We start from the raw sequence: 27,040 nt of genomic DNA on the forward strand, positions 1-27,040 counted from the left end.
GGCTGAAAACTTCCCAAACCTGAAGAAAAAGATATCCAGCACAGGAATCACAGAGAGTTCCAAACAAGATGATCCCAAAGAGACCCACACCAAGATATATCACAATTAAAATGTCAAAAGTTAAAGAGAAAATTCTAAAGGCAGCAAGAGAAAAACAAAGAATCATACACGAGGGAACCCCCCATAAGGCTATCAGCTGATTTTTCTGTAGAAACTTTGCAGGCCAGAAAGGAAGTGGTATAATATACTGAAAGAGCTGAAAGGGAAAAACCTACAATCTAGGATACTCTATCCAGCAAGATTATCATTCAGAACTGAAATTAGAACATTTTCTCACACCACATACAAAAATAAACTCAAAATAGATTAAAGACCTAAATGTAAGACTGGAAACCATAAAACTAGAAGAAAACATATGCAGAACACTATGACATAAATCATAGCAACATTTTTTTTTTTTGGATCTGTCTCCTAAGGCAAAGGAAACGAAAGCAAAAACAAATAAGAATTAAACTTAAAAGCTTTTGCACAGCAGAGAAAACCATCAACAAAATGAAAGGACAACCTACTGAATGGGAGAAAATATTTGCAAATGATATGACCGATAAGGGGTTAATATCTGAAATATATAAACAGCTCATACAACTCATATCAAAAAAAACCTGATTGGGGCTTCCCTGGTGGCACAGTGGTTGAGAGTCCGCTTGCCGATGTAGGGGACATGGGTTCGTGTCCCGGTCCGGGAAGATCCCACATGCCGCGGAGCGGCTGGGCCCGTGAGCCGTGGCCGCTGAGCCTGAGCGTCTGGAGCCTGTGCTCCGCAACGGGAGAGGCCACGGCAGTGAGAGGCCCGCATACCGCAAAAAAAAAAAAAAAAAAAAACCTGATTAAAAACTGGGCAAAAGACCTAAAATAGACATTTATGTACACACACACACCTACATACATACATACACACACACACACATATACATACATACATACAATGGAATATTACTTAGCCATAAAAAAGAATGAAATTTTGCCATTTGCAACAACATGTTAGACCTGGAGGATATTGTGCTTAGTAAAATAAGTCAGACAGAGAAAGACAAACACTGTATGTTATCACTTATCTGTGGAATCTAAAAAATAGAACAAATGAATGAATATAACAAGACAGAAACAGACTCACAATACAGAAAACAAACTAGTGGTTACCAGTGGGGTGTAGGAAGTGGCAAGGGGCAAGATAGAGGTAGGGGATTTAAGTTTATAAAATAAATAAGCTACAAGCATATATTTTATAGCACAGGGAATATAGCCAATATTTTATAATAATTTTAAATGGAGTATAATCTATAAAAATATTAAGTCACTATATCGTACACCTGAAATGAATATAATATTGTAAGTCAACTATACTTCAAGAAAAAAAATGAACAAGGAAAAATATTGTGAAAGAAATGGAAACAGTAGTTGTCTCAGGAGGTGGAGAATGGGCAGGAAGGAGCTTATGGGAGTATGAGAAAGTTTTATATCTTAGTTGGGGGAACTGGTTACAAAGGTGTATACATTTGTCAAAACATCCAGCTGTATCCTTGAGATCTGTGTGTTTCATCATAGGTAAATTTTATCAAAAAGCATAAGCTAAATATGACTGTGCTCAGAATCCAGTGGAAAAGGGTGGACCTTGCTAAACTCCTTTGTGTAGCCACTCCTCTCAATCCCTGGGGGTGGCTCTCTGAAGCAGGAAGTTTCTCCACACCCAGTCAGAGAAGTCGTGATGTGCTGGTAGCCACTTGTCCTGCTGAGAAGGGGACTCCCGGTCAGGGACATGGTCACCAGAGACTGCAGGAAGATGCCCCTTCAGAGCAAAACTACACCAGGTGAGTATCTGCCAGGAACAGCCTGCAAGTGGACATATCACCTATGGATCTAGTAGAAATGCAGATTCTGAAAAATCCTAACTAGTACATTCAGAATAAAGATGGATGCTGTGTCCTTAAAACAAGAAAGACTGCAAAAAAGGTCAATAAGCTAACAATAGTTTTTTGGGGGGAGTGGTGGGGGGAACATGACAAAGATTTAAAAATTTAACAGAAAGTTTGAAGACAGTGGAAAATCAGTGCTCTGGAAGATAGTCCAGGAAAGCTCCCAGAAAGTAAAGCAAAAGCAAGGAGATTATTTTAGAAGAACTTAAGAGAGACAGGGAGGATAAATCTAAGAGGTTCAACAACCATCTCAAAGGGATCCCATAATGCGAGAAACAGAAAAAAAGGGAGGGAAGAAAATAACCAAAGAAACAACTGGAAAACATTCAGCTATAGAAAAGCTAAAGTGTTCTGATGTAAAGGGGACACCTAGTGGTGAGCAAGTTTACTGGAAAAGGATCCTCACGTCCACATTTCTTAGTGAAATACGGGAACTCTAAAGATAAAGAGAAAATCCTAGAAGTTTTCAGAGAGAGAGAAACAGCAAAAAGATGTTACTGGCAAGAGAAAAATACCAAACATCAAAGGCCACCCTGGATATTAGAAAACAGTGAAGCAGTAGCTTCAAAGTTTGGAGGGAACTAGCAATTAAGTGGAAAAGCAAATAAAAGACTTCCCCGCCCCTGCAACCAGTAACGACTCCAAGATTACCACTGACAAATACTTGCTAAAAAAAATAAATAAAAATGAAAAATGTAATACAACCAAAAAGGTGGGTTGTTTTGGGTTTTTTTGTTTTAATTGTAAGGGGAACTCCCTTTGTCAAATCCTTTATTTGGCTATAAAAAAGCAAAAGAAGGGCTGCCCTGGTGGCGCAGTGGGTGAGAGTCCGCCTGCCGATGCAGGGGACACGTATTCGTGCCCCGGTCCTGGAAGATCCCACATGCCGCGGAGCGGCTGGGCCCGTGAGCCATGGCCGCTGAGCCTGCGCGTCCGGAGCCTGTGCTCCGCAACGGGAGAGGCCACAGCAGTGAGAGGCCCGCGTACCGCAAAAAAAAAAAAAAAAAAACAAAAAAAAAAGCAAAAGAAGAAAATGAAAAAAGAACTGCACCTCAGTTCAACTTGACATTTATGGTAAAATATCAGACGTATCAACTTGAAATTTATGGTAAAATACACATAAAATATACCATTAGTGACATCTAGTACATTCACAAAGTTCTGCAACCGTCACCACCCATCCAGTTCCAGAACATTTTCATTACTCCAAAAAGAAGCCCTGTACCCACTAAGGAATCACTCCCCATTCCTTCCTCTCCCCAGCCCCTGGCAACCGGTAACTTCCTTTCTGTGTCTATGGATTTGATTACTTTGGGTATTTCACATAAATGGAGTCATACAATATGTGGACTTTTGTGTCTGGCTTCTTTCACTTAGCATGTTTTCAACTTTTGTCAACATATAGTGTGTATCAGTACTTTGTTACTTTTTTAAAAGGGATAATTACACATCTTATTGAGGTAAAATTTACATAATATAAAATTAACCATTCTAAAGTGAACAATTCAGTGGCATTTGTTACATTCACATACTTGATGTATGAAGAACCAGACAATGTCTCATGAAGGAAAAGACAGACAACAGGAAGTAATCCCAAGAATATCACAAATGTTAGGATGATTAAGCAGATTTGAAAGAGAACATTATAACCATGCTCTAAGAATACATGAAATAAATGGAAAGATAGAAAGTCTCAGAGGAGAAATAGAAGATAATTTTTTAAAAAAGAATCAAGTGGGAATTTTAAAACTGCTAACAATAACCAAAATACAAAACTCATTGGATGGGCTTAATGGCAGAATGGAGATGACAAAAGAAAGAGTTAGTGAACTTGAAAGATCAATAGAAATTATCCAATCTCAACAAAAGGGAGTAAAAAGATCAAAACAAAATGAACAGCGTCTTGGGGACTTTAGAGATAATTCCAAAAGGTCTAACATTTGTATAAATAGATACTTAGAGGAGAAAGAGTGTGGGAAAAAAATTGAAAAATGATGGCTGACAACTTCCCCAAACTGGCAAAAGACATAAATTTATAGTTTCAAGTTCAGTAAATTCCAAATAGAATAAATTCAAAAAATCCATGCCCAGATACATCATAATCAAATTTCTAAAAACTAAAAATGAAGAAAAAACTCTTGAAAGCAGCCAGAGGAAAATGATGCATTACTTATAGAGAAACAGCAATTTGAATAATTGAGGATTTCTTATCACAGACCGTGGAACACAGAAGGAAGTGGCACATTTTTCAAGTGCTGAAAGAAATTAACTGTCAATCCTGAATTCTATATCCAGTGAGATTACCTTTCATCAAGGAAGGCAAAATAAAGACATTCTTGAAAAGAGTAAAACTAAGAGAAAGCATTTCCAGCAGATCTACTCTGAAAGAACTGCCAAAGGAAGTTCTTCAGACAGAAGGGAAATGATACCAGAGGAAAATATGGAATTTCAAAGATTAAGGATGAGCAACAGAAATAGTAAATATCTGCGTAAACAGAATATCCTTCTCCTTGAGTTCTTTAAAATGATTTTTGAAAGCAAAAATCATAACATTATCTGATGGGATTTCCAATGTATGTAGATGTAATATATAGATGTAATACGTATGACAACTATAGCATAAAGAAGGGAGGACAAAAGAACAAATATGGTGGTCAGGTTTCTATACTGTATTTGAAGTGGTAAAAAGTTAATTCTATGTAGACTGAAAAGTTAAACATGTATTTGCAGTCCCTATAGAAAACACTAAAAAACCTGGACAAGGAGATAGAGTAAAAAACCTCAGTAGGTAAGTTATAATGGAATACTAAAAAATATTCAAATAATCCAAAATGAGGCAGAAGACAAGAAATGAGAACAAAAAGAAGGAACAAACGGACAAAAAATGGTAGATCTAAATCCAAATATACAAATAATTACATTAAATATAAATGGTCTAAATACACCAGTCAAAATAAACTGCCAGATAGATAAAAAAAAATTTTTAAAAGACCCAACTATATGCCATCTGCAGGAAACCCACTTTAAATATAGTGCTATAGTTAGATTAAAAATAAAATGTTGGGAAAAGATATTCCATGCAAACACCAATCAAAAGAAAACTGGAATGGCAATATTAATATCGGACAAAGTATAAAGCAAAGAAAATCACTAGGGATAAAAGGGACACTACATAACAATAAAAGGGTCAATTTGCTTTATGAAGAAGATATAACAATACTAAATGTTCCTAACAACAGAGCCTCAAAATGTATAAAGGAAAAATGGATTGAACTGAAAAGAAAAATGGACAAATCCACAGTTATTGTTGAAGATGTCAACTCTTCTCTCAATAATTGATAGAACAGGTATGGAGAAAATCATCAAGGATATAGAAGAACTAAACCACCACCAATCAATTGGATCTAATTGACATTTACAGAACATTTCACTCAACAAATACACTTTCTTTTCAAGCATACATAGAGAATTCACCAAGATGGACTATATCCTGAATCACAAAACAAATCTCAATACATTTAAAAGAACTGAAGTTATACAAAGTATGTTCTCTGACCATAACAGAATTAAACTGGAAATTAATAACATAAAGATAAGTAGGAAACCTCCAAATGTTTAGAAATTAAACAACACACTGCCAAATAATCTGTGGGCCAAAGATAAAGCCTCAAGAGAAATTAGAAAATATTTTGAAGTAAGCAAAAATGAAAACACAACATATTAAAATTTGTGAGATGAAACTAAAGTAGTACTTAGAGATTTATTGCATCAAATACTTATATGAGAAATGTATAAACAAGAATGCCAGGAACTTCCCTGGTGGTCCAGTGGCTAAGACTCCATGCTCCCAATGCAGGGGGCCCCGGTTCGATTCCTGGTCAGGGAGCTAGATCCCACATGCCACAACTAAGAGTTTGCATGCCACAACTAAAGAGCCCACGTGCCACAGCTAAGACCTGGTGCAGCCAAACAAATAAATATTTTAAAAAAAAAACAAGAATGCCAGATAAATGCTACCAAAAAGAAAGTAGGGGTGGTGAACTTAATATTAAATGAAACAGAATTCAAAGTTAAAGGCATTCACTAGGAAAAAGAAAGATGTTTTATTAAGATAATATCTAATTAAAATGACTATATGCTAGGCACTGTTCTAAGATACATTAACACATTTCATCCCTACAGTAGTCATATGACTTAGGTAATATTATTCTCCTCATCTTGCAGATGGAGAAACTGAGAACAGAGAAGTTAAGAAAGTGGTAGAACCAGTGCTTATGCTCTCAATTGCTATACTCCACTGAACAAAATTATGTTAACATTTGTTCATCTAACATCATATCTTAAAAAAAAAAAGCTCAAAAACTATTAGAAATGCAAGGACAGAGTAATAAACCTAAAACCTTAGTGAGGGCTTCCTTGGTGGTGCAGTGGTTAAGAATCTGCCTGCCAATACAGGGGACATGGGTTTGAGCCCTGGTCTGAGAAGATCCCATGAGAAGATACATGCCATGGAGGAACTAAGCCCAGGCGCCACAACTACTGAAGCCCGCACACCTAGAGCCCGTGCTCCGCAACAAGAGAAGCCACTGCAATGAGAAGCCCGCGCACCACAACAAAGAGTAACGCCCACTCGCCACAACCACAGAAAGCCTGTGAGCAGCAATGAAGACCCAACACAGCCAAAAATAAATAAATAAAACCTTAGTGAGTAGCTTTAATATACCTGTTTTAATAAGTCAAATATATCAAGTAAAAAAGGGTAAGTATACAGAGGGTTAAAATTACATACTTAATAAGATATATAATGGATACATAGATAAATTTTGTACCCAACAAATAAGAGAAAACATTCAGTCTTTTTAAACACACATGGAACATTTACAAAAATTGACTCTCTGTTTATTAGGACACAAATCTTAACAAATTCCAGAAAGCAGAACATATAGAACTATTCTCTGAATAAAATACATAAATTAGAAACTAACCACAATGTACAGTCCAAAATTTATCTAATTAAAAATGTAAAAATACCTTTTTAAAATTATTCTTGGGGGACTTCCCTGGTGGCGCAGTGGATAACACTCTGCGCTCCCAATGCAGGGGGCCCAGGTTTGATCCCTGGTCAGGGAACTAGATCCCACATGCATGCCGCAACTAAGACTTTGCATGCCACAACTAAGAGTTTGCACACCACAACTAAGAGTTCGCATGCTGCAACTAAGGAGCTCACCTGCCGCAACTAAGACCAGATGCAACCAAATAAATAAATATTTTTAATAAAATAAAATAATTCTTGGATTAAAGAGGAACTTGAAACTGAAACAACCAGCTAATTAGAAATGGATACAAACTAGAGCAATATTTTGGAGATGTGTATGAAGTGATCCCCAGAGAAAAATTTATAGCTTTAAATGCATTCATTAGGAAACAATAAAGAATAACACAAAAAATAAAATGAAATAAAAACAAGAGGTCAATTCTATTTATGAAAATCAAGGCCAAAATCCCAAATAAAATACTAATAAAATGAATCCAGAGGTTTATCAAAAGATCAAAACACCATGACCAAGAAAGGCACATCCCACTACATCTAAGAATGGTGAGCATCATAGACCCTGCTACTGTCATTCACTACATTTACATTTTCAAGGAGAAAAACAGCAGGTTCTAAAAGGAAAATCTGTATGGCAAAAAAGCAAAGCAAAAGACAAATGACAAACCAGAAAAAAAATTCATAACTTACATTTCAAGATTAATTTCCTGAATATATGTATTCTTAGATATTAATTTTTAAAAATCAACAATAGAAAAAATATGTGAAGGACGTGAAACGTCAGTTCTCAGAAAAGGAAATGCAAATGGCTCTTACACATACAAAAAACCCAAGTTTGAGTCACTCATAACTAGAGAAATGCAAATTAAAAGTGTCCAGAGGGGGCTTCCCTCGTGGCTCAGTGGTTAAGAATCCACCTGCCGGGCTTCCCTGGTGGCGCAGTGGTTAAGAGTCCACCTGCCGATGAAGGGGACACGAGTTCGTGCCCCGGTCCGGGAAGATCCCACATGCCGCGGAGTGGCTGGGCCCGTGCACCACGGCCGCTGAGCCTGCGCGTCCAGAGCCTGTGCTCCGCAACGGGAGAGGCCACAACAGTGAGGGGCCCGCGTACCGCAAAAAAAAAAAAAAAAGCATCCGCCTGCCAACGCAGGGGACAGGGGTTCGAGCCCCGGTCCAGGAAGATCTCACATGCCATGGAGCAACTAAGCCCGTGTGCCACAACTACTGAGACTACGTTCCCGCGAGCCACAATTCTTGAAGCCCACGCGCCACTACTGAAGCCCGCGCATCTAGAGCCTGTGCTCTGCAACAAGAGAAGCCACCGCAATGAGAAGCCCGCGCACTGCAACAAAAAGCAGCCCCCCGCTCACCGCAGCTAGAGAAAACCCACGTGCACCAACGAAGACCCAACTCAGCCATAAATAAATTAACAAATTAATTAATTAAAAAAAAAAAACTGCCCCAAGGGACTTTCCTGCTGGTCCAGTGGTTGACTCCACGCTCCCAATGCAGGGGGCCCGGGTTCCATCCCAGTTCAGGGAACTAGAGAACTAGATCCTGCATGCCGCACCTAAAATAGCCCGCATGCTGCAATGAAGATCCCATGTGCTGCAACTAAGACCCAGAGCAGCCTAATTAATTAATTAATTAAAAAAACAACTGTCCGGAGAGATCTTGGTTGCTAAACACCATTCTCCAGTAAAAAGCACTGGAGCTTCTTGGAAGAACAGCTTATCCTAGGGCTGGGATGGGGAGAATATAATATGAACCTGAAGCCTCTTACAGCGTCAGAAAATAAGGAAATGTATGGGAACTCCCTGGCAGTCCAGTGGTTAGGACTTCACGCTTCCACTGCGGAGGGCAAGGGTTCGATCCCTCATCGGGGAACTAAGATCCGCATGCCGCATGGCCAAAAAAAAAAAAAAAAAAAACGGAAAAAAGACAAAAAGACGGGGCATGTTAGGTACAGGGGCACCCACCTGAAGGAGGTCCTAATGGCCAAAGATGGAACTACTTAACCAACAAAATTAAGCACAATCGTACATAATTATAACCCAAAGAATAAGATAAATAAGCAAGTGGAGGAGAACAGAAAATATTCCTTACACTAAGAATGTAAAAGGAAAAGGGCCACCCCGCTTCATTCCACAGCAGACATTTCTTGGTGCCATCCTGTGTGATGGGTTCTGGGACGGGGCGGGCCATGATGACGGGCCCCTAGGGAGCGCAGAGCCTGCCGGGGAATGCACAGTCGTCACGGATATCCAGTCACCTCATACAAGGGTACCCACCCGGATCGGCTTGCCCTCTCCTAGGCCCTCTCAGCCACTCTGGTCAGTCACTATATTTTCTTTTTTCTCAGAACCCTTTCAGTAGAAGAGATATAAATTACATGAAATACTATGCACCCATTTTAAGTGCACAGTTTGATGTGTTTTGACAAACGTACGTCCCTGTAAAACCATCACCCCAGTCAAAATAAAGAACATTTCCAGGACCCCAGAAAGCTTCCTCCTGCCCCCAGGTAACCACTGATCTGACTTCTGTCACCACAGCTTAGTTTCGCCTGTACTAGAATTTCACAAAAGTGGACTCATACAGTATCATCCTTTTGAGTCTGACTTTCTTCATTCAACATAATATCTGCCAAATGCATCCATGTTGCTACGTTTGTCAAAGATTTATTTCTTTTTATTGCTGAGAAGTACTCCACTGTATAAATGTCCCACAGTTAGTTTATCCCTTTACCTGTTGATGGACTGTGGGTGGTTTCCAGGGGGAGCTATTAAAAATAGGGCTGCTATAAACATCTGCCTACAAGCCTTTGTAAAGACATGTGCTTTCATTTCTCTTGGGTAAATACCTAGGAGTAAAATGGCTGGGTCATATGGTAGGTCTCTGTTTAACTTTTTAAGAAACTGCCATTAAGACAGGAATAAAGACAAAGACCTACCAGAGAATGGACTTAAGGATATGGGGAAGGGGAAGGGGAAGCTGTGACAAAGCAAGAGAGCGGCATGGACATATAGACACTACCAAACGTAAAACAGATAGCTAGTGGGAAGCAGCCGCATAGCACAGGGAGATCAGCCTGGTGCTTTGTGACCACCTAGAGGGGAGACGCAAGAGGGAAGAGATATGGGAACATATGTATATGTATAACTGATTCACTTTGTTATAAGGCAGAAACTAACACACCATTGTAAAGCAACTATACTCCAATAAAGATGTAAAAAAAAAAAAAAAAAAAAAAAAGAAACTGTCAAACTGTCTTCCCAAGGGGTGGTAACAATTTCCACCCCACCAGTGCTGTCTGAGAGTTCTGGTAGCTCCACGTCCTCACGAGCACTTACACAGCAGCGTCCCCTTTTACGAAGCCACTCTGATAGGTGTAGAGTACCATATGATTTCATGGTGGCTTTAATTCACATTCTTAGATGTCTAATGATATTGAACATCTTTCCACATGCTTCTTGGATGTCCATATATCTTTGTTGAATCGTCTGTTCAGATCTCTGGCCCATTCTTTAAATTGGCTTGTTTTCTTCTTATTATTGAGTTACAGTTTTGAGGCATGTTTTACTTAACACAGATCAGAACCAGGTCATCCTCTGTTCTAATCTTCACCGGGCCTCCTCCCAGGGAATTTGGAGTAAAATCCAAACACCAAGGCCTGGTCCTCCACAATGTGGCTCCACCCCCTCGTCTGATTTGTCTTCTCCCCCAGCCCTTAGCTCAGTCCTTTCATCCACACAGGCTGCCTGGCTGCACTCTGAACCAGCCAGACATCTATTACCAGGAATCATCTTATTCAGGATTCTCTGGACATGCTTAGTGTTTAACCCACCCAGCCTCCCCGCAAACAAAGCTGGGGTTTCCCCGCATCCTGGGCTTCTAGCACTGCTGTAGAATGAATAAATAAATGAGTGAATGAATGTCTCTTACCTAGCTGGAAAGGTTGGGGAAGTCTCCTCTGAGAAAGTGACAATGCAGTATGATCACAGAAGAAAAGGAGGAGTTAATCAGATAACACGGTGGTAGAAGGATCAGCATGTACAAAGGCCCTGTGGCAAGAGGGAGCATGGAGGAGATAAGAAGCTCTATAGGTGGGAGAGACAGAGGAAAGCGTAGCAAGGGGCTGTTTTTACTCTCTATACCCAGACCCTGAGCAAGATGGAAGCTCCCAAGGTTTTTCCAGGTGAGGAGAATGGAGGTGACTGTGACTGATGATTTAAGCATCCCTCTGGCTGCCAAGAGAGGAAGCAGAGAGGCCTCCTAAAGACGTCATCACAACAGTCCAGGAAGGAGACAGCAGTGGTCTGAGATCTAATGGAGAATGTGGTGATGAGATGTGGACAGAGATCTAAGAAAGCTTTAGGAGGCAAAGATGTGTGGGCCTTGGTGATAGATGGGGGGTGGGGTGAGGTGAGGGTGGGGTCAGGGAGAACGAGGCCAATCCCCAGGTCTCTGGCTCTTGGGGGTGGAAGGGCAGATGGCAGTGCCCTTGGCAGAGGCTCAGGCATAGTGAGAATGTCATGGGCTGGGTATTGGTCACACTGAACTCCAGATGCCCTGGAGACATGTGTGTGTTGTATAAGGGCTGGGGCTCCGAGGTCTCTATCTGGGAGTCCTCCTGGGATGAAGATGGGGGTGGTGCCGAACCCAGGGCTGCGGCAGACAACAAAGAGGCCGCAGGAGGCTGGGCTGGCCAAAGATGGGAGGGGTGGTCAGGGGAGAAAGAGAGAGGGAGTGGGGCAGGGAGCTGACAGTGGGGTGAAAGCCGCAGGAAGACAACAGAGAGGTCTCGCTGTTTGAAGGCCTAGGTTCCTGGATCCCCGACGCGAGCTAGGGCAGGAAGCTAGACTGGAGACAGCGAATGCAGACAATCTTCTGGGCAAGGAGAGATGGGTGGGAGCTCCGACGGGGGGCGGCAATAAAAAGGTCTCCAGCCGCCAGGACAAGGGTGAGGGGAGAATGCGGCGGTGAGCCTGAGGAAGCCCCAAGCCAGCATCACTGCCAGTCGGACCAGCGAGGGCCTAAGCAGCCCCGACAGCCAAAGTCCGAGGGGGAGGAGGAGAGGGGAAGAGGAGGAAGGCGGGCGTAAGAGGCGAGAGAGGAGAGGAGCGGAGAGAGAGGAGAGGAGGGGGCAGGAGGGGGGAGGAGGGGAGAGGGAGGGAGGCGAAGAGAGGAGGAGAGGGCAGGAGAGGCCAAGAAGGGAGGAGGGGCGGAGCGCGGGCGGGGCGGGGCGGGGCGGGGCGGGGCGGGGCGGGATGAGCCCCCGCGCCCAACTGGTCTGGCTCGATCCTCCTTCCGCACAGTCAGGGTTTCCGTTTCCCTCCTGTACGCAGAGTAAGGCAGAGCGAGGCCGCGGCCGCCGCCGCCATGTGGCCCCCAGACCCGGAGCCCGACCCAGACCGCGAGCCCGCCGGCCGCTCCCAGCCCCACGCGGCCCTTCCCGGGCTCCGCGCCCTCCTGCCGGCGCGCGCCTTCCTCTGCTCGCTCAAAGGCCGCCTCCTGCTGGCGGAGACGGTGAGTGCGGGCCCCTGGCCCCCTCCCGGCGGCGCGGAGACCCCTGCGGCAGCTCCCGCCTGCACCTCCCGGGCGTAGGGCTCGGGGCGCCGCCTTCTGTACGCCCGGGTCCTGGCGCCCCGCCCGGCCGGTGCCCCTCGCAGCCCCGCGAAGTTGGGCTGAGATCGGCAAACTTCCGCGGTTTGGGACGGGCTCGCTGAAGCTCAGCCGCGGGTCGGAGGCGAGGCGGGAGCCGCAGGGAAGCTTGGAGAGTAGGCCCCCGACGCGGCGGCCGGGCCCCTGGGAGCTCGGCCCAGCGCTGTGTGACCTCCGGCGCCTCCGCCCTCTCTGGGCCCCTGGGACGGGCTGCGTCCCCGCATCTTCTGGCCTCCATCGGGGGCACCCCGCTCCGCATAGCCTCTCGCCACGCCCGGGCCGGGCCTGGGAGGAGTCGGCCGTTCGCGAACCCCAGGTCGTTTCTCTGCTCCCTGGCGCGCTTTCTTGGGCTCAGGGAGGACCGGCCGGGCCTCGAGCTGCAGGGCGGAAGCCAGAGTGGAGTCCAGCCAGCTGGGAGGGGGGACCCCCGGGATTGGGTGAGGCCCGGGCCACACAGTGGGGGGCGCGCAGGGAGCCCACCCCCACCCAGGCTGCTGAGGGGCGGCCCAGCGGGGTGACTTCATCCCCCTCCTCCCCTCCCTCGCTAGGATCCAGCCGTCCCGCCCCCGCTGAGCTCCTTCCTCCTTCCCGCACCCGCCCCCCACCCCAGGCCCGTCAAGAGGCCTTTGTCCTCGGGACACTCGGAAAACTCCTGCACTGTCAGCCTGTGGGGTTGGGGTTTGGTGCTGGGCCTCTGTGGAGGGAAGGGGAGGAAGAGGCCAAGCGGAGGGGAGGCGGGATAAGAGTGGAGCACTTGTTACTTAGATCTCCAGCAATTTGATAATCTGTCATTATTCCCACTTTGCAGACAAGAAAGCTGAGGCCCGAGCCTCTAGGGGATTTGACATGGGTCAGTTGAGGGCCAGGGGACAGCAGGGATCAGAGAGAGGAGGGTTCTGCCGCAGCCTCTCCTTTGTACCACCCAGAGCTGATGGCAGGAGGCCGTCCTACCACCTTCTCTGCCTCTGGGGTCAGCCCAGAGGTCACCAGCCTGGCACCTGCCGGACTCCCAGATGAGGCATCACAGTCCAGGACTCGCAGCTCACACTCCAGGGAGTTGCCTCCTGGTTGGCCACGCAGCCCCACTTTGGAGATTGATGGGAGCCACTTTTTTGGAGAAGCCTTGAATCCACCATCCCCTGAGGGGACCCCAACCACACCCCACTCAGGCCCACCTCATGGGTGGGGGGGATGCTGGCCAGAGCCTAGAGGAGGCCCTCGGCAAAGCTGGGCGCCAAGAATCTAGGTCTAGGAGGATGAAGTGCGGAGGAGGGACGGAGGAGGAGTGGGCACTGAAGATGCAAGGGGAGCCACTGGAGGTCACTCCTGCCCCCTCAGGTCACCTCTGGCTGCCCCCAGGCCCAAGCAAGTGGGGAGGCTGACATGGGCAGGAAGGGGGAGGAAGTTGCCACCAGGAATCAGGGACTGAGGAAACAGAATCGAGAGAGGGATCCCCAGAATCAGGCTTTGGGGGTAGGGGACAGGAAAAGGAGGGACAGAACAGCCTTTGGCAGAGGAAGTAGAGGATAGGGCCAGGCCAGAGTCCTGTGGCCTTGCCTTCCTGGGAGGCCCTAGCAGCCTCTCAGCCCATCTCTACGCCTTAGTTTCCCATCTGTTCAAGTTGGGCTCAGCTACCTCCATTGTCATGTTCAGACCAGATACGGGTGCTCTTCAGCTCATTTGTCTGAAGCTACCACAGGGCCTCCTGTAGGGCATCTGGGTGTCATCCCCACATAGCCCCCTGGCCCACTCTGAGCTACTCAGCCATGGACCTGCTCAAACCCAGCAAGAGTGACCAAAACCAGGACAGATAAAAGCCAGCAACCACAGGGCAGTGTTGCTTAAGAACTCCAGATGTGGAGTCAGCCAAGCCAGAGTGCAAATTCTGATGCCCTCTTCTTAGCTGTATGTCACTGAGCACACCACTTCATCTCCCTGAACCTCACTCTTCTCATCTGCAAAGTGGGCTGTGCACGGCACCTGGTGCCTGGGTGGTGGTGAGGAGCTGAGGAGGCCCCACAAGCCTCAGCAGGCACTGGTCCAGTGAACAGCCCCGTCATCCCCGTCTGCTCTTCAGAGCACACGGGTCTGCAGAACTAACCCGGGGCCTCGGCATCCTCACGCATCAGTTGCCACCCACAGTGTGTGGACAGGGCTGCAGAAAACACTTTAATTCTTAATCAGTTCCTCATTACAGTTCACCCCACCTTTCACAAAGGCTGAACAAATGACGCAGCAGGGCATGAAGTGTCAGTGTCACCACTCCCTCTCCTGGATGTTTTCGCCTTATTGTGAAATTTTGCAAATATACCAAGAAGAAACCCCATATACCCACCACCTGGATTATACTGTTTGCTTTATCACATATCTCTCTGTCCATCAAAACGTTTTATTTTTTAATGCATTCAAAGTAAATTGAGCAGACATCAGTACCTTTCAACTCTGAATACTTCAGCATGTGTATCATTAACTAAAGCACCACATTTGTGTATTGTTTTTCAGGTAAATTTTTCATTCAAGCGCAAATCTGGGGTGTAATTTTCTGAAACTGGCTAATGCTTAGTGGACTGCCTTTGAGACGGCTTGGGTTTGATTTTCCCGTCGGGCACCATCTGAGTTGGTGGATTCTGCCATAGAGCCTCTGGGGTGGGTGGGAGTGGCGCAGCCCCAGGAGGCAGCTTCCTGGGGGGCTGGACGCAGGAGAGGCTGGGGCTTCCTAACTGGGTCCCGGCAGGGAGCTGGCCTGAGGTCAGGATGCAGAGCCATGCCCAGAGGCACTGGGGGCAGCACGGGGTGTGCCTCTGATGGAGTTCTAATCCTGCGTCTGCAGGACTGGGCAGGTCACTTCACGTGCTGGAGCCTCCTCTAGTCCTGCCTGCAGGGAGGGGCTGTGCACGGGCTCTGACTTCTCCCTCCGCCACCTCCCAGGGTCTCTCCTTCATCACCTTCGTCTGCTATGTGGCGTCCTCAGCATCCGCCTTCCTCACGGCGCCCCTGCTGGAGTTCCTGCTGGCCCTCTGCTTCCTCTTTGCTGATGCCATGCAGCTGAACGACAAGTGGCAGGGCTTGTGCTGGCCCATGATGGTGAGGGCTGGGGCCCCGGGAGGAAGGGGTTGACCGGCTGTCACGGAGAGTTGTGCATTTCGGCCCTCACCCTTTCTTCAATGCACTGGAGGGGGCGTTTGCAGTTGGTCGAGCCTGGTGGGTAGGCCTGGCCTCGGGTGATCCAGGCCCCACCGCACGGCAGCCACATGACCCAGGGCAGGTTGCCCTGCCTCCAGGGCCTCCAGTGTCCCTCTGTGAGGCTACGAACCCCAGATAGCATCCTCCCGCCTCGCCATCAGGTGGCGCTGGTGTTCCCAACTGGGCCCATCGGCATGAGTCTTAGCCGCAGGAATTCTAGCCATTTCCACACGGGGCAGGGCAGGTTAACTGAGGACTTGCAGGGCTTACCCAGATCTCAGCCGCCTGACAACTTGTTTTATCACCTGGGAGGGCCCAGAACCCCATCCCGGACTTTGCTGTATGAAATGGGTAAGAGAGAAGGTACAGCAAAGGCTGCACTTGAACTCTGGTCTCCTGACTTCATACCCGGCATTCTTCCTGATGGGCTGCACCCGCTGTCCCCATTTTATGGACCGGTAGACAGAAACCATGATACATAAATGATCTGCCACAAATCTGCCCTGTGGCAAAGCAAGGTCCGGGGCCAGATCTCCCTACTGGAGAGCCAGAGGGAGCAGTGACAAGATTTCCAACTTCTCCCTGCCGGCCAAACGGGGAAGTCTGCATCTGGGCCAAGCCACAGGGAGAGCTGCAGCCTGGTCCGTACCCTGTTGTCCACCTGGCAGAGGACGGCAGCCTACAGGGGGCCGCTGGGCAGGGGCGGGGTGGAGGTCGGGGGAGGACCAGGGAGAGCGGGAGTGCCGTGGACGCTGGACCTGGGGGCCGCGTGTGTCCAGGCTGCCAGGCCCATCCTCCTCTGACGGTGGGATTCCGGCCCTGTTCTTGGCACACAGTGCCCTTCTGAGCCCCCCTCTCCTGCCTCAGCTCCCAGCGGCCCCCTTCCCATGCTGTGCCCCACTCCAGGGAGCTCACGGCGCTGTGACCATGCCCCTCTCTCCCCAGGACTTCCTACGCTGTGTCACAGCGGCCCTCATCTACTTCGCCATCTCCATCACAGCTGTGGCCAAATACCCGGACGGAGCTTCCAAAGCAGCCGGAGTGAGTAGCCACTCTAGCCCTGGGAGGGGGCGATGCCCAGTGATGCCCCACTCAAGTTCACCCCACTCCTAAGTGGGTGCCCCTCTTAGCTCCTTGGGCATATTCTGCCTCTGCCTAGGTACCTTGGACTTTGACGTGGATCTCAGCGACTCCACTGTCCTCTTATTGGAGATTTACTCTGCCCAGAGTTCGAAAAGGCTGTTTGCCAAACCAAGTTAACAGCTCGTTTTCCTATCTGTCATTAACGGGAGGGGTCTGTGTCCGCCAATCTGAGCTACTTATCCAAGCAGATAAAAACAAAGCTATGAGGATGGGGCAGCGGCTGCTCCCCCCGCATTCCCAGGCTCCCAGCTCCTGATGACGCGTCCCATCCTCCCTGTCCCCTGTATCCCACAGGTGTTTGGCTTCTTTGCCACCATCGTGTTTGCAATTGACTTCTACCTGATCTTTAACGATGTGGCCAAATTCCTCAAACAAGGGGACTCCGCAGATGAGACCGCAGCTGACAAGGCAGAAGGTAGGTAGCCACCCTGTGGGTCCCACCAGGGAACCCAGCGCATCACCTGGAACGGTTGATGCAGGGACCCCGCTCTCCCCTGGGGATACTCGGCTAGTTTGAGGCAGGAGTAAGAGCATTTCCTCTCTCCCCATGGGCAGGAAGTGTTTTCACAGCCTGGTGCTCCTATCCCTTCATGCGGCACTGATCATAAAGCCGGTCGGTCCCCTCTGGGGAGCACAGGATTCCCCAGGGCCTCAGCCTTTCCAGGAAGGGCAAGCTGAGGGCACGCCCGGCACCTCCTCCTCATGAAACCTTCCCTGACGAGCCCCCAGGGCGGCCAGTCACTCGCCTTCAACTCCCTGGACGCCATCCACTGGGCTGCAGCGTGGCCGCCCGTCCCACAGCAGCGCCCCTGCTCCCCAGTGTCGCCTGCCCCCAGCTTAAGGGCCAGCGAACCAAGCTCTCATGCTTATCCGCAGCACCCAGGCAAACACAGTCAAGCTCGGGCTTGTTTCACTTCTTAGATCCAAAGAAAGTGCCACAGACTTTTTGGTCCCTCAAGCCATCCTTCAGCTCAGAATGGCTGTTGTGCCATTACCTGATTTAAAAAACAAAAACAAAAAACCCCCCTGCAAGTTAGATGGCTGGTTTTTCCATCCGTGACAGCAGCCATACCAACGTGACACATCCTCGGGGTGCATGTGCCCAGCTGGAGGCCCTACAGGGGTGCGTCCAAGCTCAAGCTGGTTTGGAGCTTGTGATCTCCCTCAGGCCTTCCTCAGTCACAGCCCAGGGCTCTCCTGCCCGGGGAGGCCACCAGACGAGGTGGAGGTCCCTGCCCAGGGGGCAGGAGTTACAGGGGCGGTGGAGGCTCCAGCACAGAAATGCTGGGAAGCCCAGGAGCTGACCTGGGACGGAGGGCCCAGGCCATTTACTTGCCCCTTCCTCTCCACACCCCCAGGCAGGCTTTAAATGGAGAGGCAGATGTCAGCTCCCTGCAACTGAGTAAATCGGATGTTTGGCTCAGCACCACACTCCCCCAGCCTGGTGTCCCATGATCCCTCGCGGCCCTTCTGTCAGCCTCTGTTGACCCAAACACCTACAGAGGCTGCCATGTGCTGGGCCCTAGGGATGTGCAGACGGGCAAGGCCAACTACCTGCCCTCAGGGAATTCAGCCCAGACAGGAATTAGATCCAGAGACAAAGTGGTGATGTACACACACGGCACAAACAGGGCACGAGGAGCCCAGAGTAGATGTCAACCGCAACAGCACAACGAGAGCTAACAGACGTAGGGATGAAGCAGCTGAGGGAGCACCCACCCTATGTGCCAGCTAGGAGGCTGTGGAGGTGACCCCATTGCTGGGTTTTGATGGATGTCTAGGAGTGCAGGCAGAAAAAATGGGACAGGTGGAGGGAAGACAACAGAGTATAAAGGGCAGGTGAGGTGTTTCTCTGGAACAGGTGGTCGTGTCCAGTGAGGATCAGCAGTGACATGTGGCTGGACAGAAAGACAAGGGGGGGCTTTTGAGGGGCCTGTAGGCCCCGCCTTGGAGTTGGCATCTCTCCACTGAGTGCCTGCTGTCCCCAGGCAAGTGACATCGAAACTCCTGGGGTAGGGGAGACTGAAACTATGAAATGGCTAAAAAGAAGCTTCCTGATTTTCCAGTATGTTTTAGTTTCTTAGGCAATAGCTAGTCCCATTTTGACCTGCTGAACTGCGGGTTGGGGGGCAGATATACAACCCTGGCACCTCCAGGTAAGAACGGCCCAGGCAGATTTGGGAGGGCCTGGAGCCCCAGAGCAAGGGGCATCTGGGCTCCCCACCTCCATTCGACTGCACCCGGAGACTCCCAAGCACTCGATGGTCCTCGCGCCAAGCAGACGCCACCCACGGCACCATCAGCTGCAGGAGCGGCCTGAGCCCCGGGTCCCAGCTGACAGTGCCTCCCCGGAGATGGCTCCCAGGCACCGCTGGCCCCGAAACTCCTGCCAAGCATCCTCTTTGCTTTCCTTTCAGAAGGGAATTCCGACTCTGACTCCGACTGAAGACCCGACCTGCCCTGGCAGCCTGAGCCACGCAGGCCTCCGCTCCTGCACCTCCTGACCATGCTGGCCGGAGTGTGGCCAGGGGACCGTGCATGTTGGGAGGGAGGCTGTGACTTCTCGCACAGCAGCGGGAGTTGCTGACGGAGCAGGCCTCCTCACAGCCCCAGGGTGACGTTCCTGAGCCTGGCATACATGATGACACCCCTTGGCTTAGCACTCTCCAGCCTCTCTTTTCTTAAGGGCATCGTTCCACCACTTCTCATTTCTGTCCCACAGACCTTAAGCCCTTGAACCTCTGCCAAAAATAAGCACAAGGGGACAAAGCAGATAGATAGAGCCTTGTTATACCATTGCAGGAAGCACTTCGTGCTGTGGTGAGTGCGGGGGAAAGACAAGACAGAAACCGGCGGGGGGCCATCCCTGGGCCCCTGCTCACGGCAGGCATTTTGTCGAGAACGACGCTTCCAAGATTCTTTTGTTCAAGGAGGAACAGTTCCCTCTGCATTCTTTTTTTTTTTTTTTGCGTTACGCGGGCCTCTCCCGTTGCGGAGCACAGGCTCCGGACACACAGGCTCAGCGGCCATGGCTCACGGGCCCAGCCCACTCTGCAGCATGTGGGATCTTCCCGGACTGGGGCACGAACCTGCATCCCCTGCATCGGCAGGCGGACTCTCAACCACTGCGCCACCAGGGAAGTCCCCCTCTTCATTCTTGAAGCAGGGAGAAAAGTGGCCTTTGCTGTATGATCTAGGAGAGAGTGGGTCCCAGTGCCCATGAGTGATACTTTACACCCTTGGAGACCATATCTTCTTCAGACGACATGCCTATTCTGGGTCTAAGACTGTTTCAAGAAGAGCTCGAAGACTAGCTTACCAGGTCCAAGAGATCGAGGGCTCCAAACGACGAAGTGGCAGTGACAGCTCCCAGGGCAGCTGGGCAGGCCCAGCCAAACCCTGTCTTTCCTTGGGCCGTCAGCAGGCCAGAGGCTCTCGGGCCCTCAGGACAATGTGCTTCTGAACACCTGACCCTCACGAGGGGCGAGACGTGCCTTCTGTGTTCACCTAAGGACCTTATTATGCTGTGCATGTATCTTCAATGGGATTTTGTAACTTTATAACTTTTTTTTTTTTTTTTTACACAAAAGCAGCTTCTTAAATGGCATTTCCTGTGACCCAAGAGGCCTTGTGAGTGAGCCAGAGCTCTGGACCCATGTTTTGGACATTTGTAATCTCTGTTCTTCTCTTGCATGTGAATCTCCTACCCTGAAAAAAGCCATAATGGATTAAATCAGACTGACTTCCTGCTTGGAGTGTGTGTGTTTGAAAAAAACCTTACACACCCGGAGCAGCGCTGCCGGGCGTCACGCGTCAGCACAGGGTGGTCCCATGCGCCGTGTGGATCCTGGCAGCTCCAGGTTACAGCAGTGATGCACGCGCACTTGTTCCCCGCCAGGCCCCCGCTAGGCGTCGGCACGTTTACTCTACACCTCACACAATCCTCTTTCACAGTTCAGGAAACTGATGGAAGGTTCGGTGACTTGCCCAGGTCCTCACAAGAGGCCCAGGGTCTCACCCACGCATCAGGCTCACGTCCCGTGGTAAGTCAGCGCTTTGGCCCCGGCGATGGAAAAGGATCGAGGCATTCTGCCCCAACTTTCACACACAGTGTGTTCTGAAAACACGTATGAAAGTCGACTGTGCAGAAGCCAACGGGCCTGTGGGTGTGGCCCCACCTTGCCAGGCCCAGCCAGGACCAGCCAAGCCGCCTGTGGACAGCGACACTGCGGAGTCCTCACCCCCAACCGTGGCTGTATTCAACCCCCGCCCTACGGGCCTGTTTCAAGATCCAGGCCACAGCCTTTGAAGGGGCGGGAGGCAAGGCAGAGCGAAGAAAGAGATGACACTGTTTTTACATGTCCATTTATTAAACAAGAACTCCTTCATGACAATTTAATACAGTATTTATTAGCGATTAGTGTTGAGAAAATTATTTCCCTCTACATACAAAAATACAGATTTGAACACTATGAAAACAATCAGGACAAGTACCGTGAAAAATTGGTCCTTCAAAAGAAATAAAGAGGGAAAACTGAGGGCAGCACGAGGCTTTGTCTGCTGTCAGGGACAAACCAACAGGAGCAAAGGCTTTGGGGCCCCCAAACCACTCCAAATGAATAGAGTCAAACGTGGGAGCCTGTGGGAGCCGGGTGGTGCCCACCCCAGGGCATCCACACCAGCTTCAAAAGCCAGGATGGGAGCTCTGACCTACCAACAGCATAAACCAAAGTTTGCCAAACAGGCGTCACCTCAGGTCGCCCCGCAGCTGTGTCTACACTGTTAAAGGAAACAGACTTTTAAGAAGCAAAGTGTAGTAGTTGTTAAATTAACATGGCCCCTCTCCCAAGTATCACTGGGCCAAGTACCGAGTAATCACATGGGAATTATCAGCCATCTGACTCGACTTCCTTTGTTAGAAAATGACACATTCCGACCCTTCAAAGCGACGCACACACACACACAAAAGCTACAGTTTTATGTTTTAATAAATCCATTCCTTCATTTTAAATGGGCTCAGCGAGTTTACTCAAGACTTTTCTTGACCAGACATAACTCAGTCCTGCAGGGGTGGGAAAGCAAAAAGAGCAGCCGGCACGTCCTCTGTGTCTTAATTTCATCAAGCTTGTCACAGCAGGGAATCTATTATGTTTGGGCGGGAAACCAGGAAGGGCCACGGAACCTACCCAGGGCATCCACAAACCAATCTGAGATCCAAGCGGAAGGTGAGCCGGAGACCAGCAGAGATTTCCCCCCACCCCACCCCCCAGCACGTCTCACGTGGGCAGAGGGAGGCTGGCCAAGGCGGAGGACGGCGGCCTGAGCTGATCTGGAAGACAGACACCAGCCAGAGAAAGGGCTTTTTTCACCGTTTTAGACCCAAAGAAGGGAAAGTCAGAGCACCGAGAATGTTCTGTTCTTTTTTTATGGAACCACTTTCCTCTTACTGTTTGAGATGAGCAGTGGCTGTTCAAACTGAAAAAGGGGTTAAAAAATGCCAAATGCAGTTATACTGATTAATAACTATTTCACAGAAATATATTCTTACTCTCAGACTGTTTAAGCAGAAACGAGATGTTGGGGAGAAAGCAGCAGAAAACAAGACAGGAAAAGCCGGGGGGTTGGGGTTTTTTTTTTTTTCTTCTTTTTTAAGATATATAATGAAGTTTAAAGGGAAAACGACCAAACCTCAAAACCAACATTGCTGGAAGCAATATTAAAAGGACACAATCTAAAATCATGCTACAAAAATAGTGTTATCTTGTTTAACTAAATGTACATCTTTTTTTTTTTCAATTCCATGATTGACAGAGTGTTCATGTGACTGACACACGGAAGGCACCAAAGGTGAAGTGATTATTATTTGTCTTAAAATATACAAAGACATAATTACCTACTTTGGGAAAAGAAAAAATACAGTCATACCTGTAATAAATAGTTAAGTGTTTTTGCCACGGGTTCCTGAACCCCTACAAATTTCAACATATACAAATAGTTTCGACCCCTAGCATTCTTTTAGAGGAAACTACATCAGAATCAAGTTATGAAAAGCACTGGTTTTATCCACATACGTCAGTTTCATCATGAGGCAGGATTTGAAAACTCGGTTTTAAACGGGTTACGGAGTGACAGTTGGAAGCAGGCGAGAGGCCTTGGCGGCCTGGGCCAGTCCCGGGAGGCGGCACAGGCATCCTGCCCTCCCGCTCCCCCAGGAACCCTTGGACCAGCCAGTTCTCCCTCCAAGCACTGAGTATCTGCCTTCCTCACATCTGCAGAAAGGAGAACAGAGTTGAAACTTGCAAAATCAACTGTGGAACACGCAGGAAAGCAAAACTGCCCACGAAGGGAAGCAGAGAGAGCCGGCCCTGCCTACGTGGACACCAGGCCCCCATGCTGTCCTCGTTTCCTGACCGTCCCTTCAGGTGGCTTTCCTGATAAAAGGGGTGCTTCCTACCGGGTTTCAGCAGTGTCCTCCAAAGACGACACTATCAGATTGGATAGTTCCAGGCTATTACTGAAACCCGTACAAACCACTGTCAGATCGCGTCACGCATTCTCTCCTCTGAGGTGCAGTTATGAAAAGAAACTTTGGGCCTCTCCCTAATCCCACCAACAAAGCTGATTAAGGTCATTTGAGACAAGTTCCTACTCTAAATTAGAACCATGAAAGTTCTGATGTAGCTCACTAGAGTCCAGGCTATTAACCCCTTAATGAAGGCTCTCGGCCTTGTGTAGAATGCATCCCAAAGAAAACACAACACTCCAGGGTGTCTAGATAGCAAGTCACCCAAATTAAAGTCTTGGCATAAAAACTAGACAACAAACTAACCCTGTGAAAAAGACAGACGATTCAAGGATCCATAAACTAAACTTTATTCTAGGCAAGTTGCCACTGATTTACCCAGCGGACTTACGGGTAATTTTTTTTCTTTACTTTTATGTTTATAGAATAATAAAAACTAGAAAGGAAAAAATAAATCCCCAAGGTTGAGAAATTATATCCAAATGGAAAAAGAATCTAGACCAAACGAAGGGAAACTATAGCAGAACCCACCCCTCTGTGTCAAGCCTAAAAGTATATAAATGCCATTTACTGGTGTGAAGAAAAGTTAAACAAACATTCAACTTTGAGAAGAAAATTCTTCTAGCTCTAACAGATATCGAGGGTATTTTCTTTCAGAGACAGTTTCTAAATAAAAGAAATGTAAAGAGCCAGATATTTCAAATTACCTTCTCAACCAGACAGTTATGATGTCAGAGATATCTGCTGAGAAGAGGAGAAACAGGAGATTTTATAAAGAGCCAGGAGCGTTTACAAAGCTCACGGCAGGCGGTGTTAGGCCTGCGTCCTGAGGGGCACCCAAATCAGAATCCGAGTCACCTGTCCAGACCTGTGAGTCCCCAAACTCACACTAAGAGCCCGGCGCCAAGGCACGCTGTTCCCCACGCTGGCTCCTGCTCTCAGGTGGGCTCCAGAACACAAGAGCTCGCTTTTCCAAAGAGGGCAGGAAGTACCCTGGGTGGGTAACCATGTCCAGTGCTCTTGACAGGCCCACGGCAGACATTCTGAGCCTCCCCCTCCTCCCTCTCCCCTCCCAGACCCGCCCCTGCTCCCACTTCATCGGCTGTCGCCTAGCTGGTCCTGGGAATGGTTGCTGATGAAATAAGAGGGAGCCCCTGAGTTCTGCGAACTTCACTAGGAGCCAGAAAACTGTCTGGAGACCTCACACGCTAATGGCAGTCGCTGGAGCAGGAAGCAACTTTTTATTTCACTTGAGACAGTCAATTGGCAGCAGGCTAGAGGGTGTTTTCACCTTTTGCTACCTGTGTAATGTCATATTTTCCTGTAAACCAGAGGTGGAGAAAATGAAAATCTGGCAGTGGCACGAAGACTTCATGGTCGCTTTGTTTTGAACACGGATGGCACAACGGGACCCACTTCAGTCGTCACGGCCTCCCAGAATCACTACAGGGGCCACACGCTGTCTCCACACTTTATTCATCCGTTAGGACAGATTCTAAGAACGACCCACAGAACATCTTGTACAGCCCGAGATTAGGAACTTGGTCCGCCTCTTAAACACGTGGGTTTCTTCCCAAACAGCACATGCGAGTCAACAAGAAAAGGTGAGCTTGGGCCACACACATGAAACTGGGAGGGGATATTCAAGGGTCATTCGCTGCAACCAAGAATTCACGTACACGTGCAGACAAAAGGGTTAGTGCTTCATCTCCTCAGAGGCCGCATGTGGCTTAACCCAAGATTGAATCACTAAGAAAGCTTCGAAGAAAGGCAGATGAAACTGCAAACTTTAAAAGAGTAGGAAAGTTTTCAATTGAGTCACAAAGCTCTCTCCAGAAGCATCCGACACAGGGTGGGGTCGGACACACTCCATGCCTGCCCATGGGCATGAGCCTTTAGCCAAAGGGCAGTGATGGTGCCCAAAGGACAGGGGGTGGCATCCACCTTCCAGAGCCGAACCCTCAGAACCAGGCTGTGTCCTTGGCTTCCCTGGGGCCAGGCCAGGCTTCATCCACACTGGCACTTCGGTTCAAGTTGCCGTGGAAGACATGGCCATTGGGACTGGGCAGGCTACTACATTCTTGCCTTGCTGTGGACAAAGGGAATCTCTTGGACGACTGTTGCTGTAGAGTGAAAATCTATTTTCTTTGCTTTAAATCGAACTTCTGTTGTGCAATTTTAATCTGTAACTGGCTTTGTCTTTCCCTGGCTTTATATGGAGCCAACAAGTATCTTTAGGCTCTCATGATTAGAATCTCCCTGTATGAAAGGGGAAAGGTACTTCCCCCCGCCCCACCCCATGCCTTCAGCAGTGTGAAGGGAGGCTAAAGGAGAATCAGAGGAAAGAAAAAATACCGCATCGACCAAACTGATGCCAGGATAAACTTTCTCTGAAGACTTCAGTGTTTGCATCCATCTAAAACCACCAGAGTTTCCACCAAATGCTTGAGGGTTTCAACCATCCAGCCTCCAGGAACAAATTCAAACATACACAAGTCTGGCACCAACTATGAAAGCCAATATCATCCCACCAGAAAACTGAGAAACACTAAGATTGCCTCAGCCTCAAAAATGCCCCAAACCAAACTGACATGGGTCCATATTGGAACTATTAAATGCAAAAATAAGCTTCCTTCAGTCTGCAAAAAACAGTCCTTTTAAGCCCCCCAAATCTAGATTGTCTTGTTTGTACACACAGACAACATACGGAAAATGCAGGCGCCTTTCCATTCACACTGGACAACCATATTCCTTCCTTCTCACCACACTGCCACACGTGACAGGACTTATGACTCTGCATCACACCAATCTGCATACCTGGCCACTTCCGGTTGTAGTGGGAGCTTCTTAAATATAAAGAAATATATTTACAAAAACCATGGGAGAGTCTCATGGCACAAAGGACATTAAATAGTTACAGGGGAATAAATAATTCCAAGATTCTAACACCAAGATGCAAATTATTCAATAATTCCTAAGTGGCCTATGGCACAAGGTGTCACCACTTCTTATCATCTATCAGCGTTTACAACTGCGATGGGCTTCAGAACCATTCCTTGCAGCTGACAACACATCCTCAGGAGGCCAATAGGCTCCTTTCAACCAGATGATAAACTGGTTTTACTGAAGTGACTTGGGAAAATTTGGGCAACAACCCTGCCTGAACAGTCTTCTATTTTTCAATCTCACTTCAAAGGCGGCTTTTTTATTGAGGCCAAGTAACATGAGTCCCAGCAGGAGGTTTCTGATACAGTTCAGGGTGGTCCTTCTAAGTGGGCCCCACTTAATGCAAGGCTGAGTCTTTGTGACCCTGTTTTTAAATGGAACTCTCAAAGGGAGATAAGCCCCATTTTGACTAAGCATATACACTCAACAAATGCAAAATAAATATATAAAATGAACAGATAAAATCCAGATGTCATAATCTCCTCAAAAATCACTACACATAATAGGTACGGAGTTTGTGAAGCATGGTTTGTACTGCCTCACAACATCCATGGG

At 48.2% G+C, this 27,040-nt stretch overlaps 1 protein-coding gene across 1 annotated transcript; it reads left to right on the forward strand.

The window, feature by feature from the left end:
- The first annotated feature begins 12,408 nt into the window (after positions 1 to 12,408).
- Positions 12,409 to 19,462, forward strand: CMTM3 (CKLF like MARVEL transmembrane domain containing 3). The gene is made up of 5 exons (XM_065899536.1): positions 12,409 to 12,555; positions 15,619 to 15,774; positions 16,819 to 16,914; positions 17,311 to 17,431; positions 19,434 to 19,462. Exons 1-5 carry the CDS (start codon positions 12,409 to 12,411, stop codon positions 19,460 to 19,462), a joined length of 549 nt encoding a protein of 182 aa, XP_065755608.1.
- The last annotated feature ends 7,578 nt before the right edge of the window (positions 19,463 to 27,040 follow it).

Source organism: Phocoena phocoena, chromosome 20, assembly GCF_963924675.1.
Source record: "Phocoena phocoena chromosome 20, mPhoPho1.1, whole genome shotgun sequence".
Taxonomy (NCBI): Eukaryota; Metazoa; Chordata; class Mammalia; order Artiodactyla; family Phocoenidae; genus Phocoena; species Phocoena phocoena.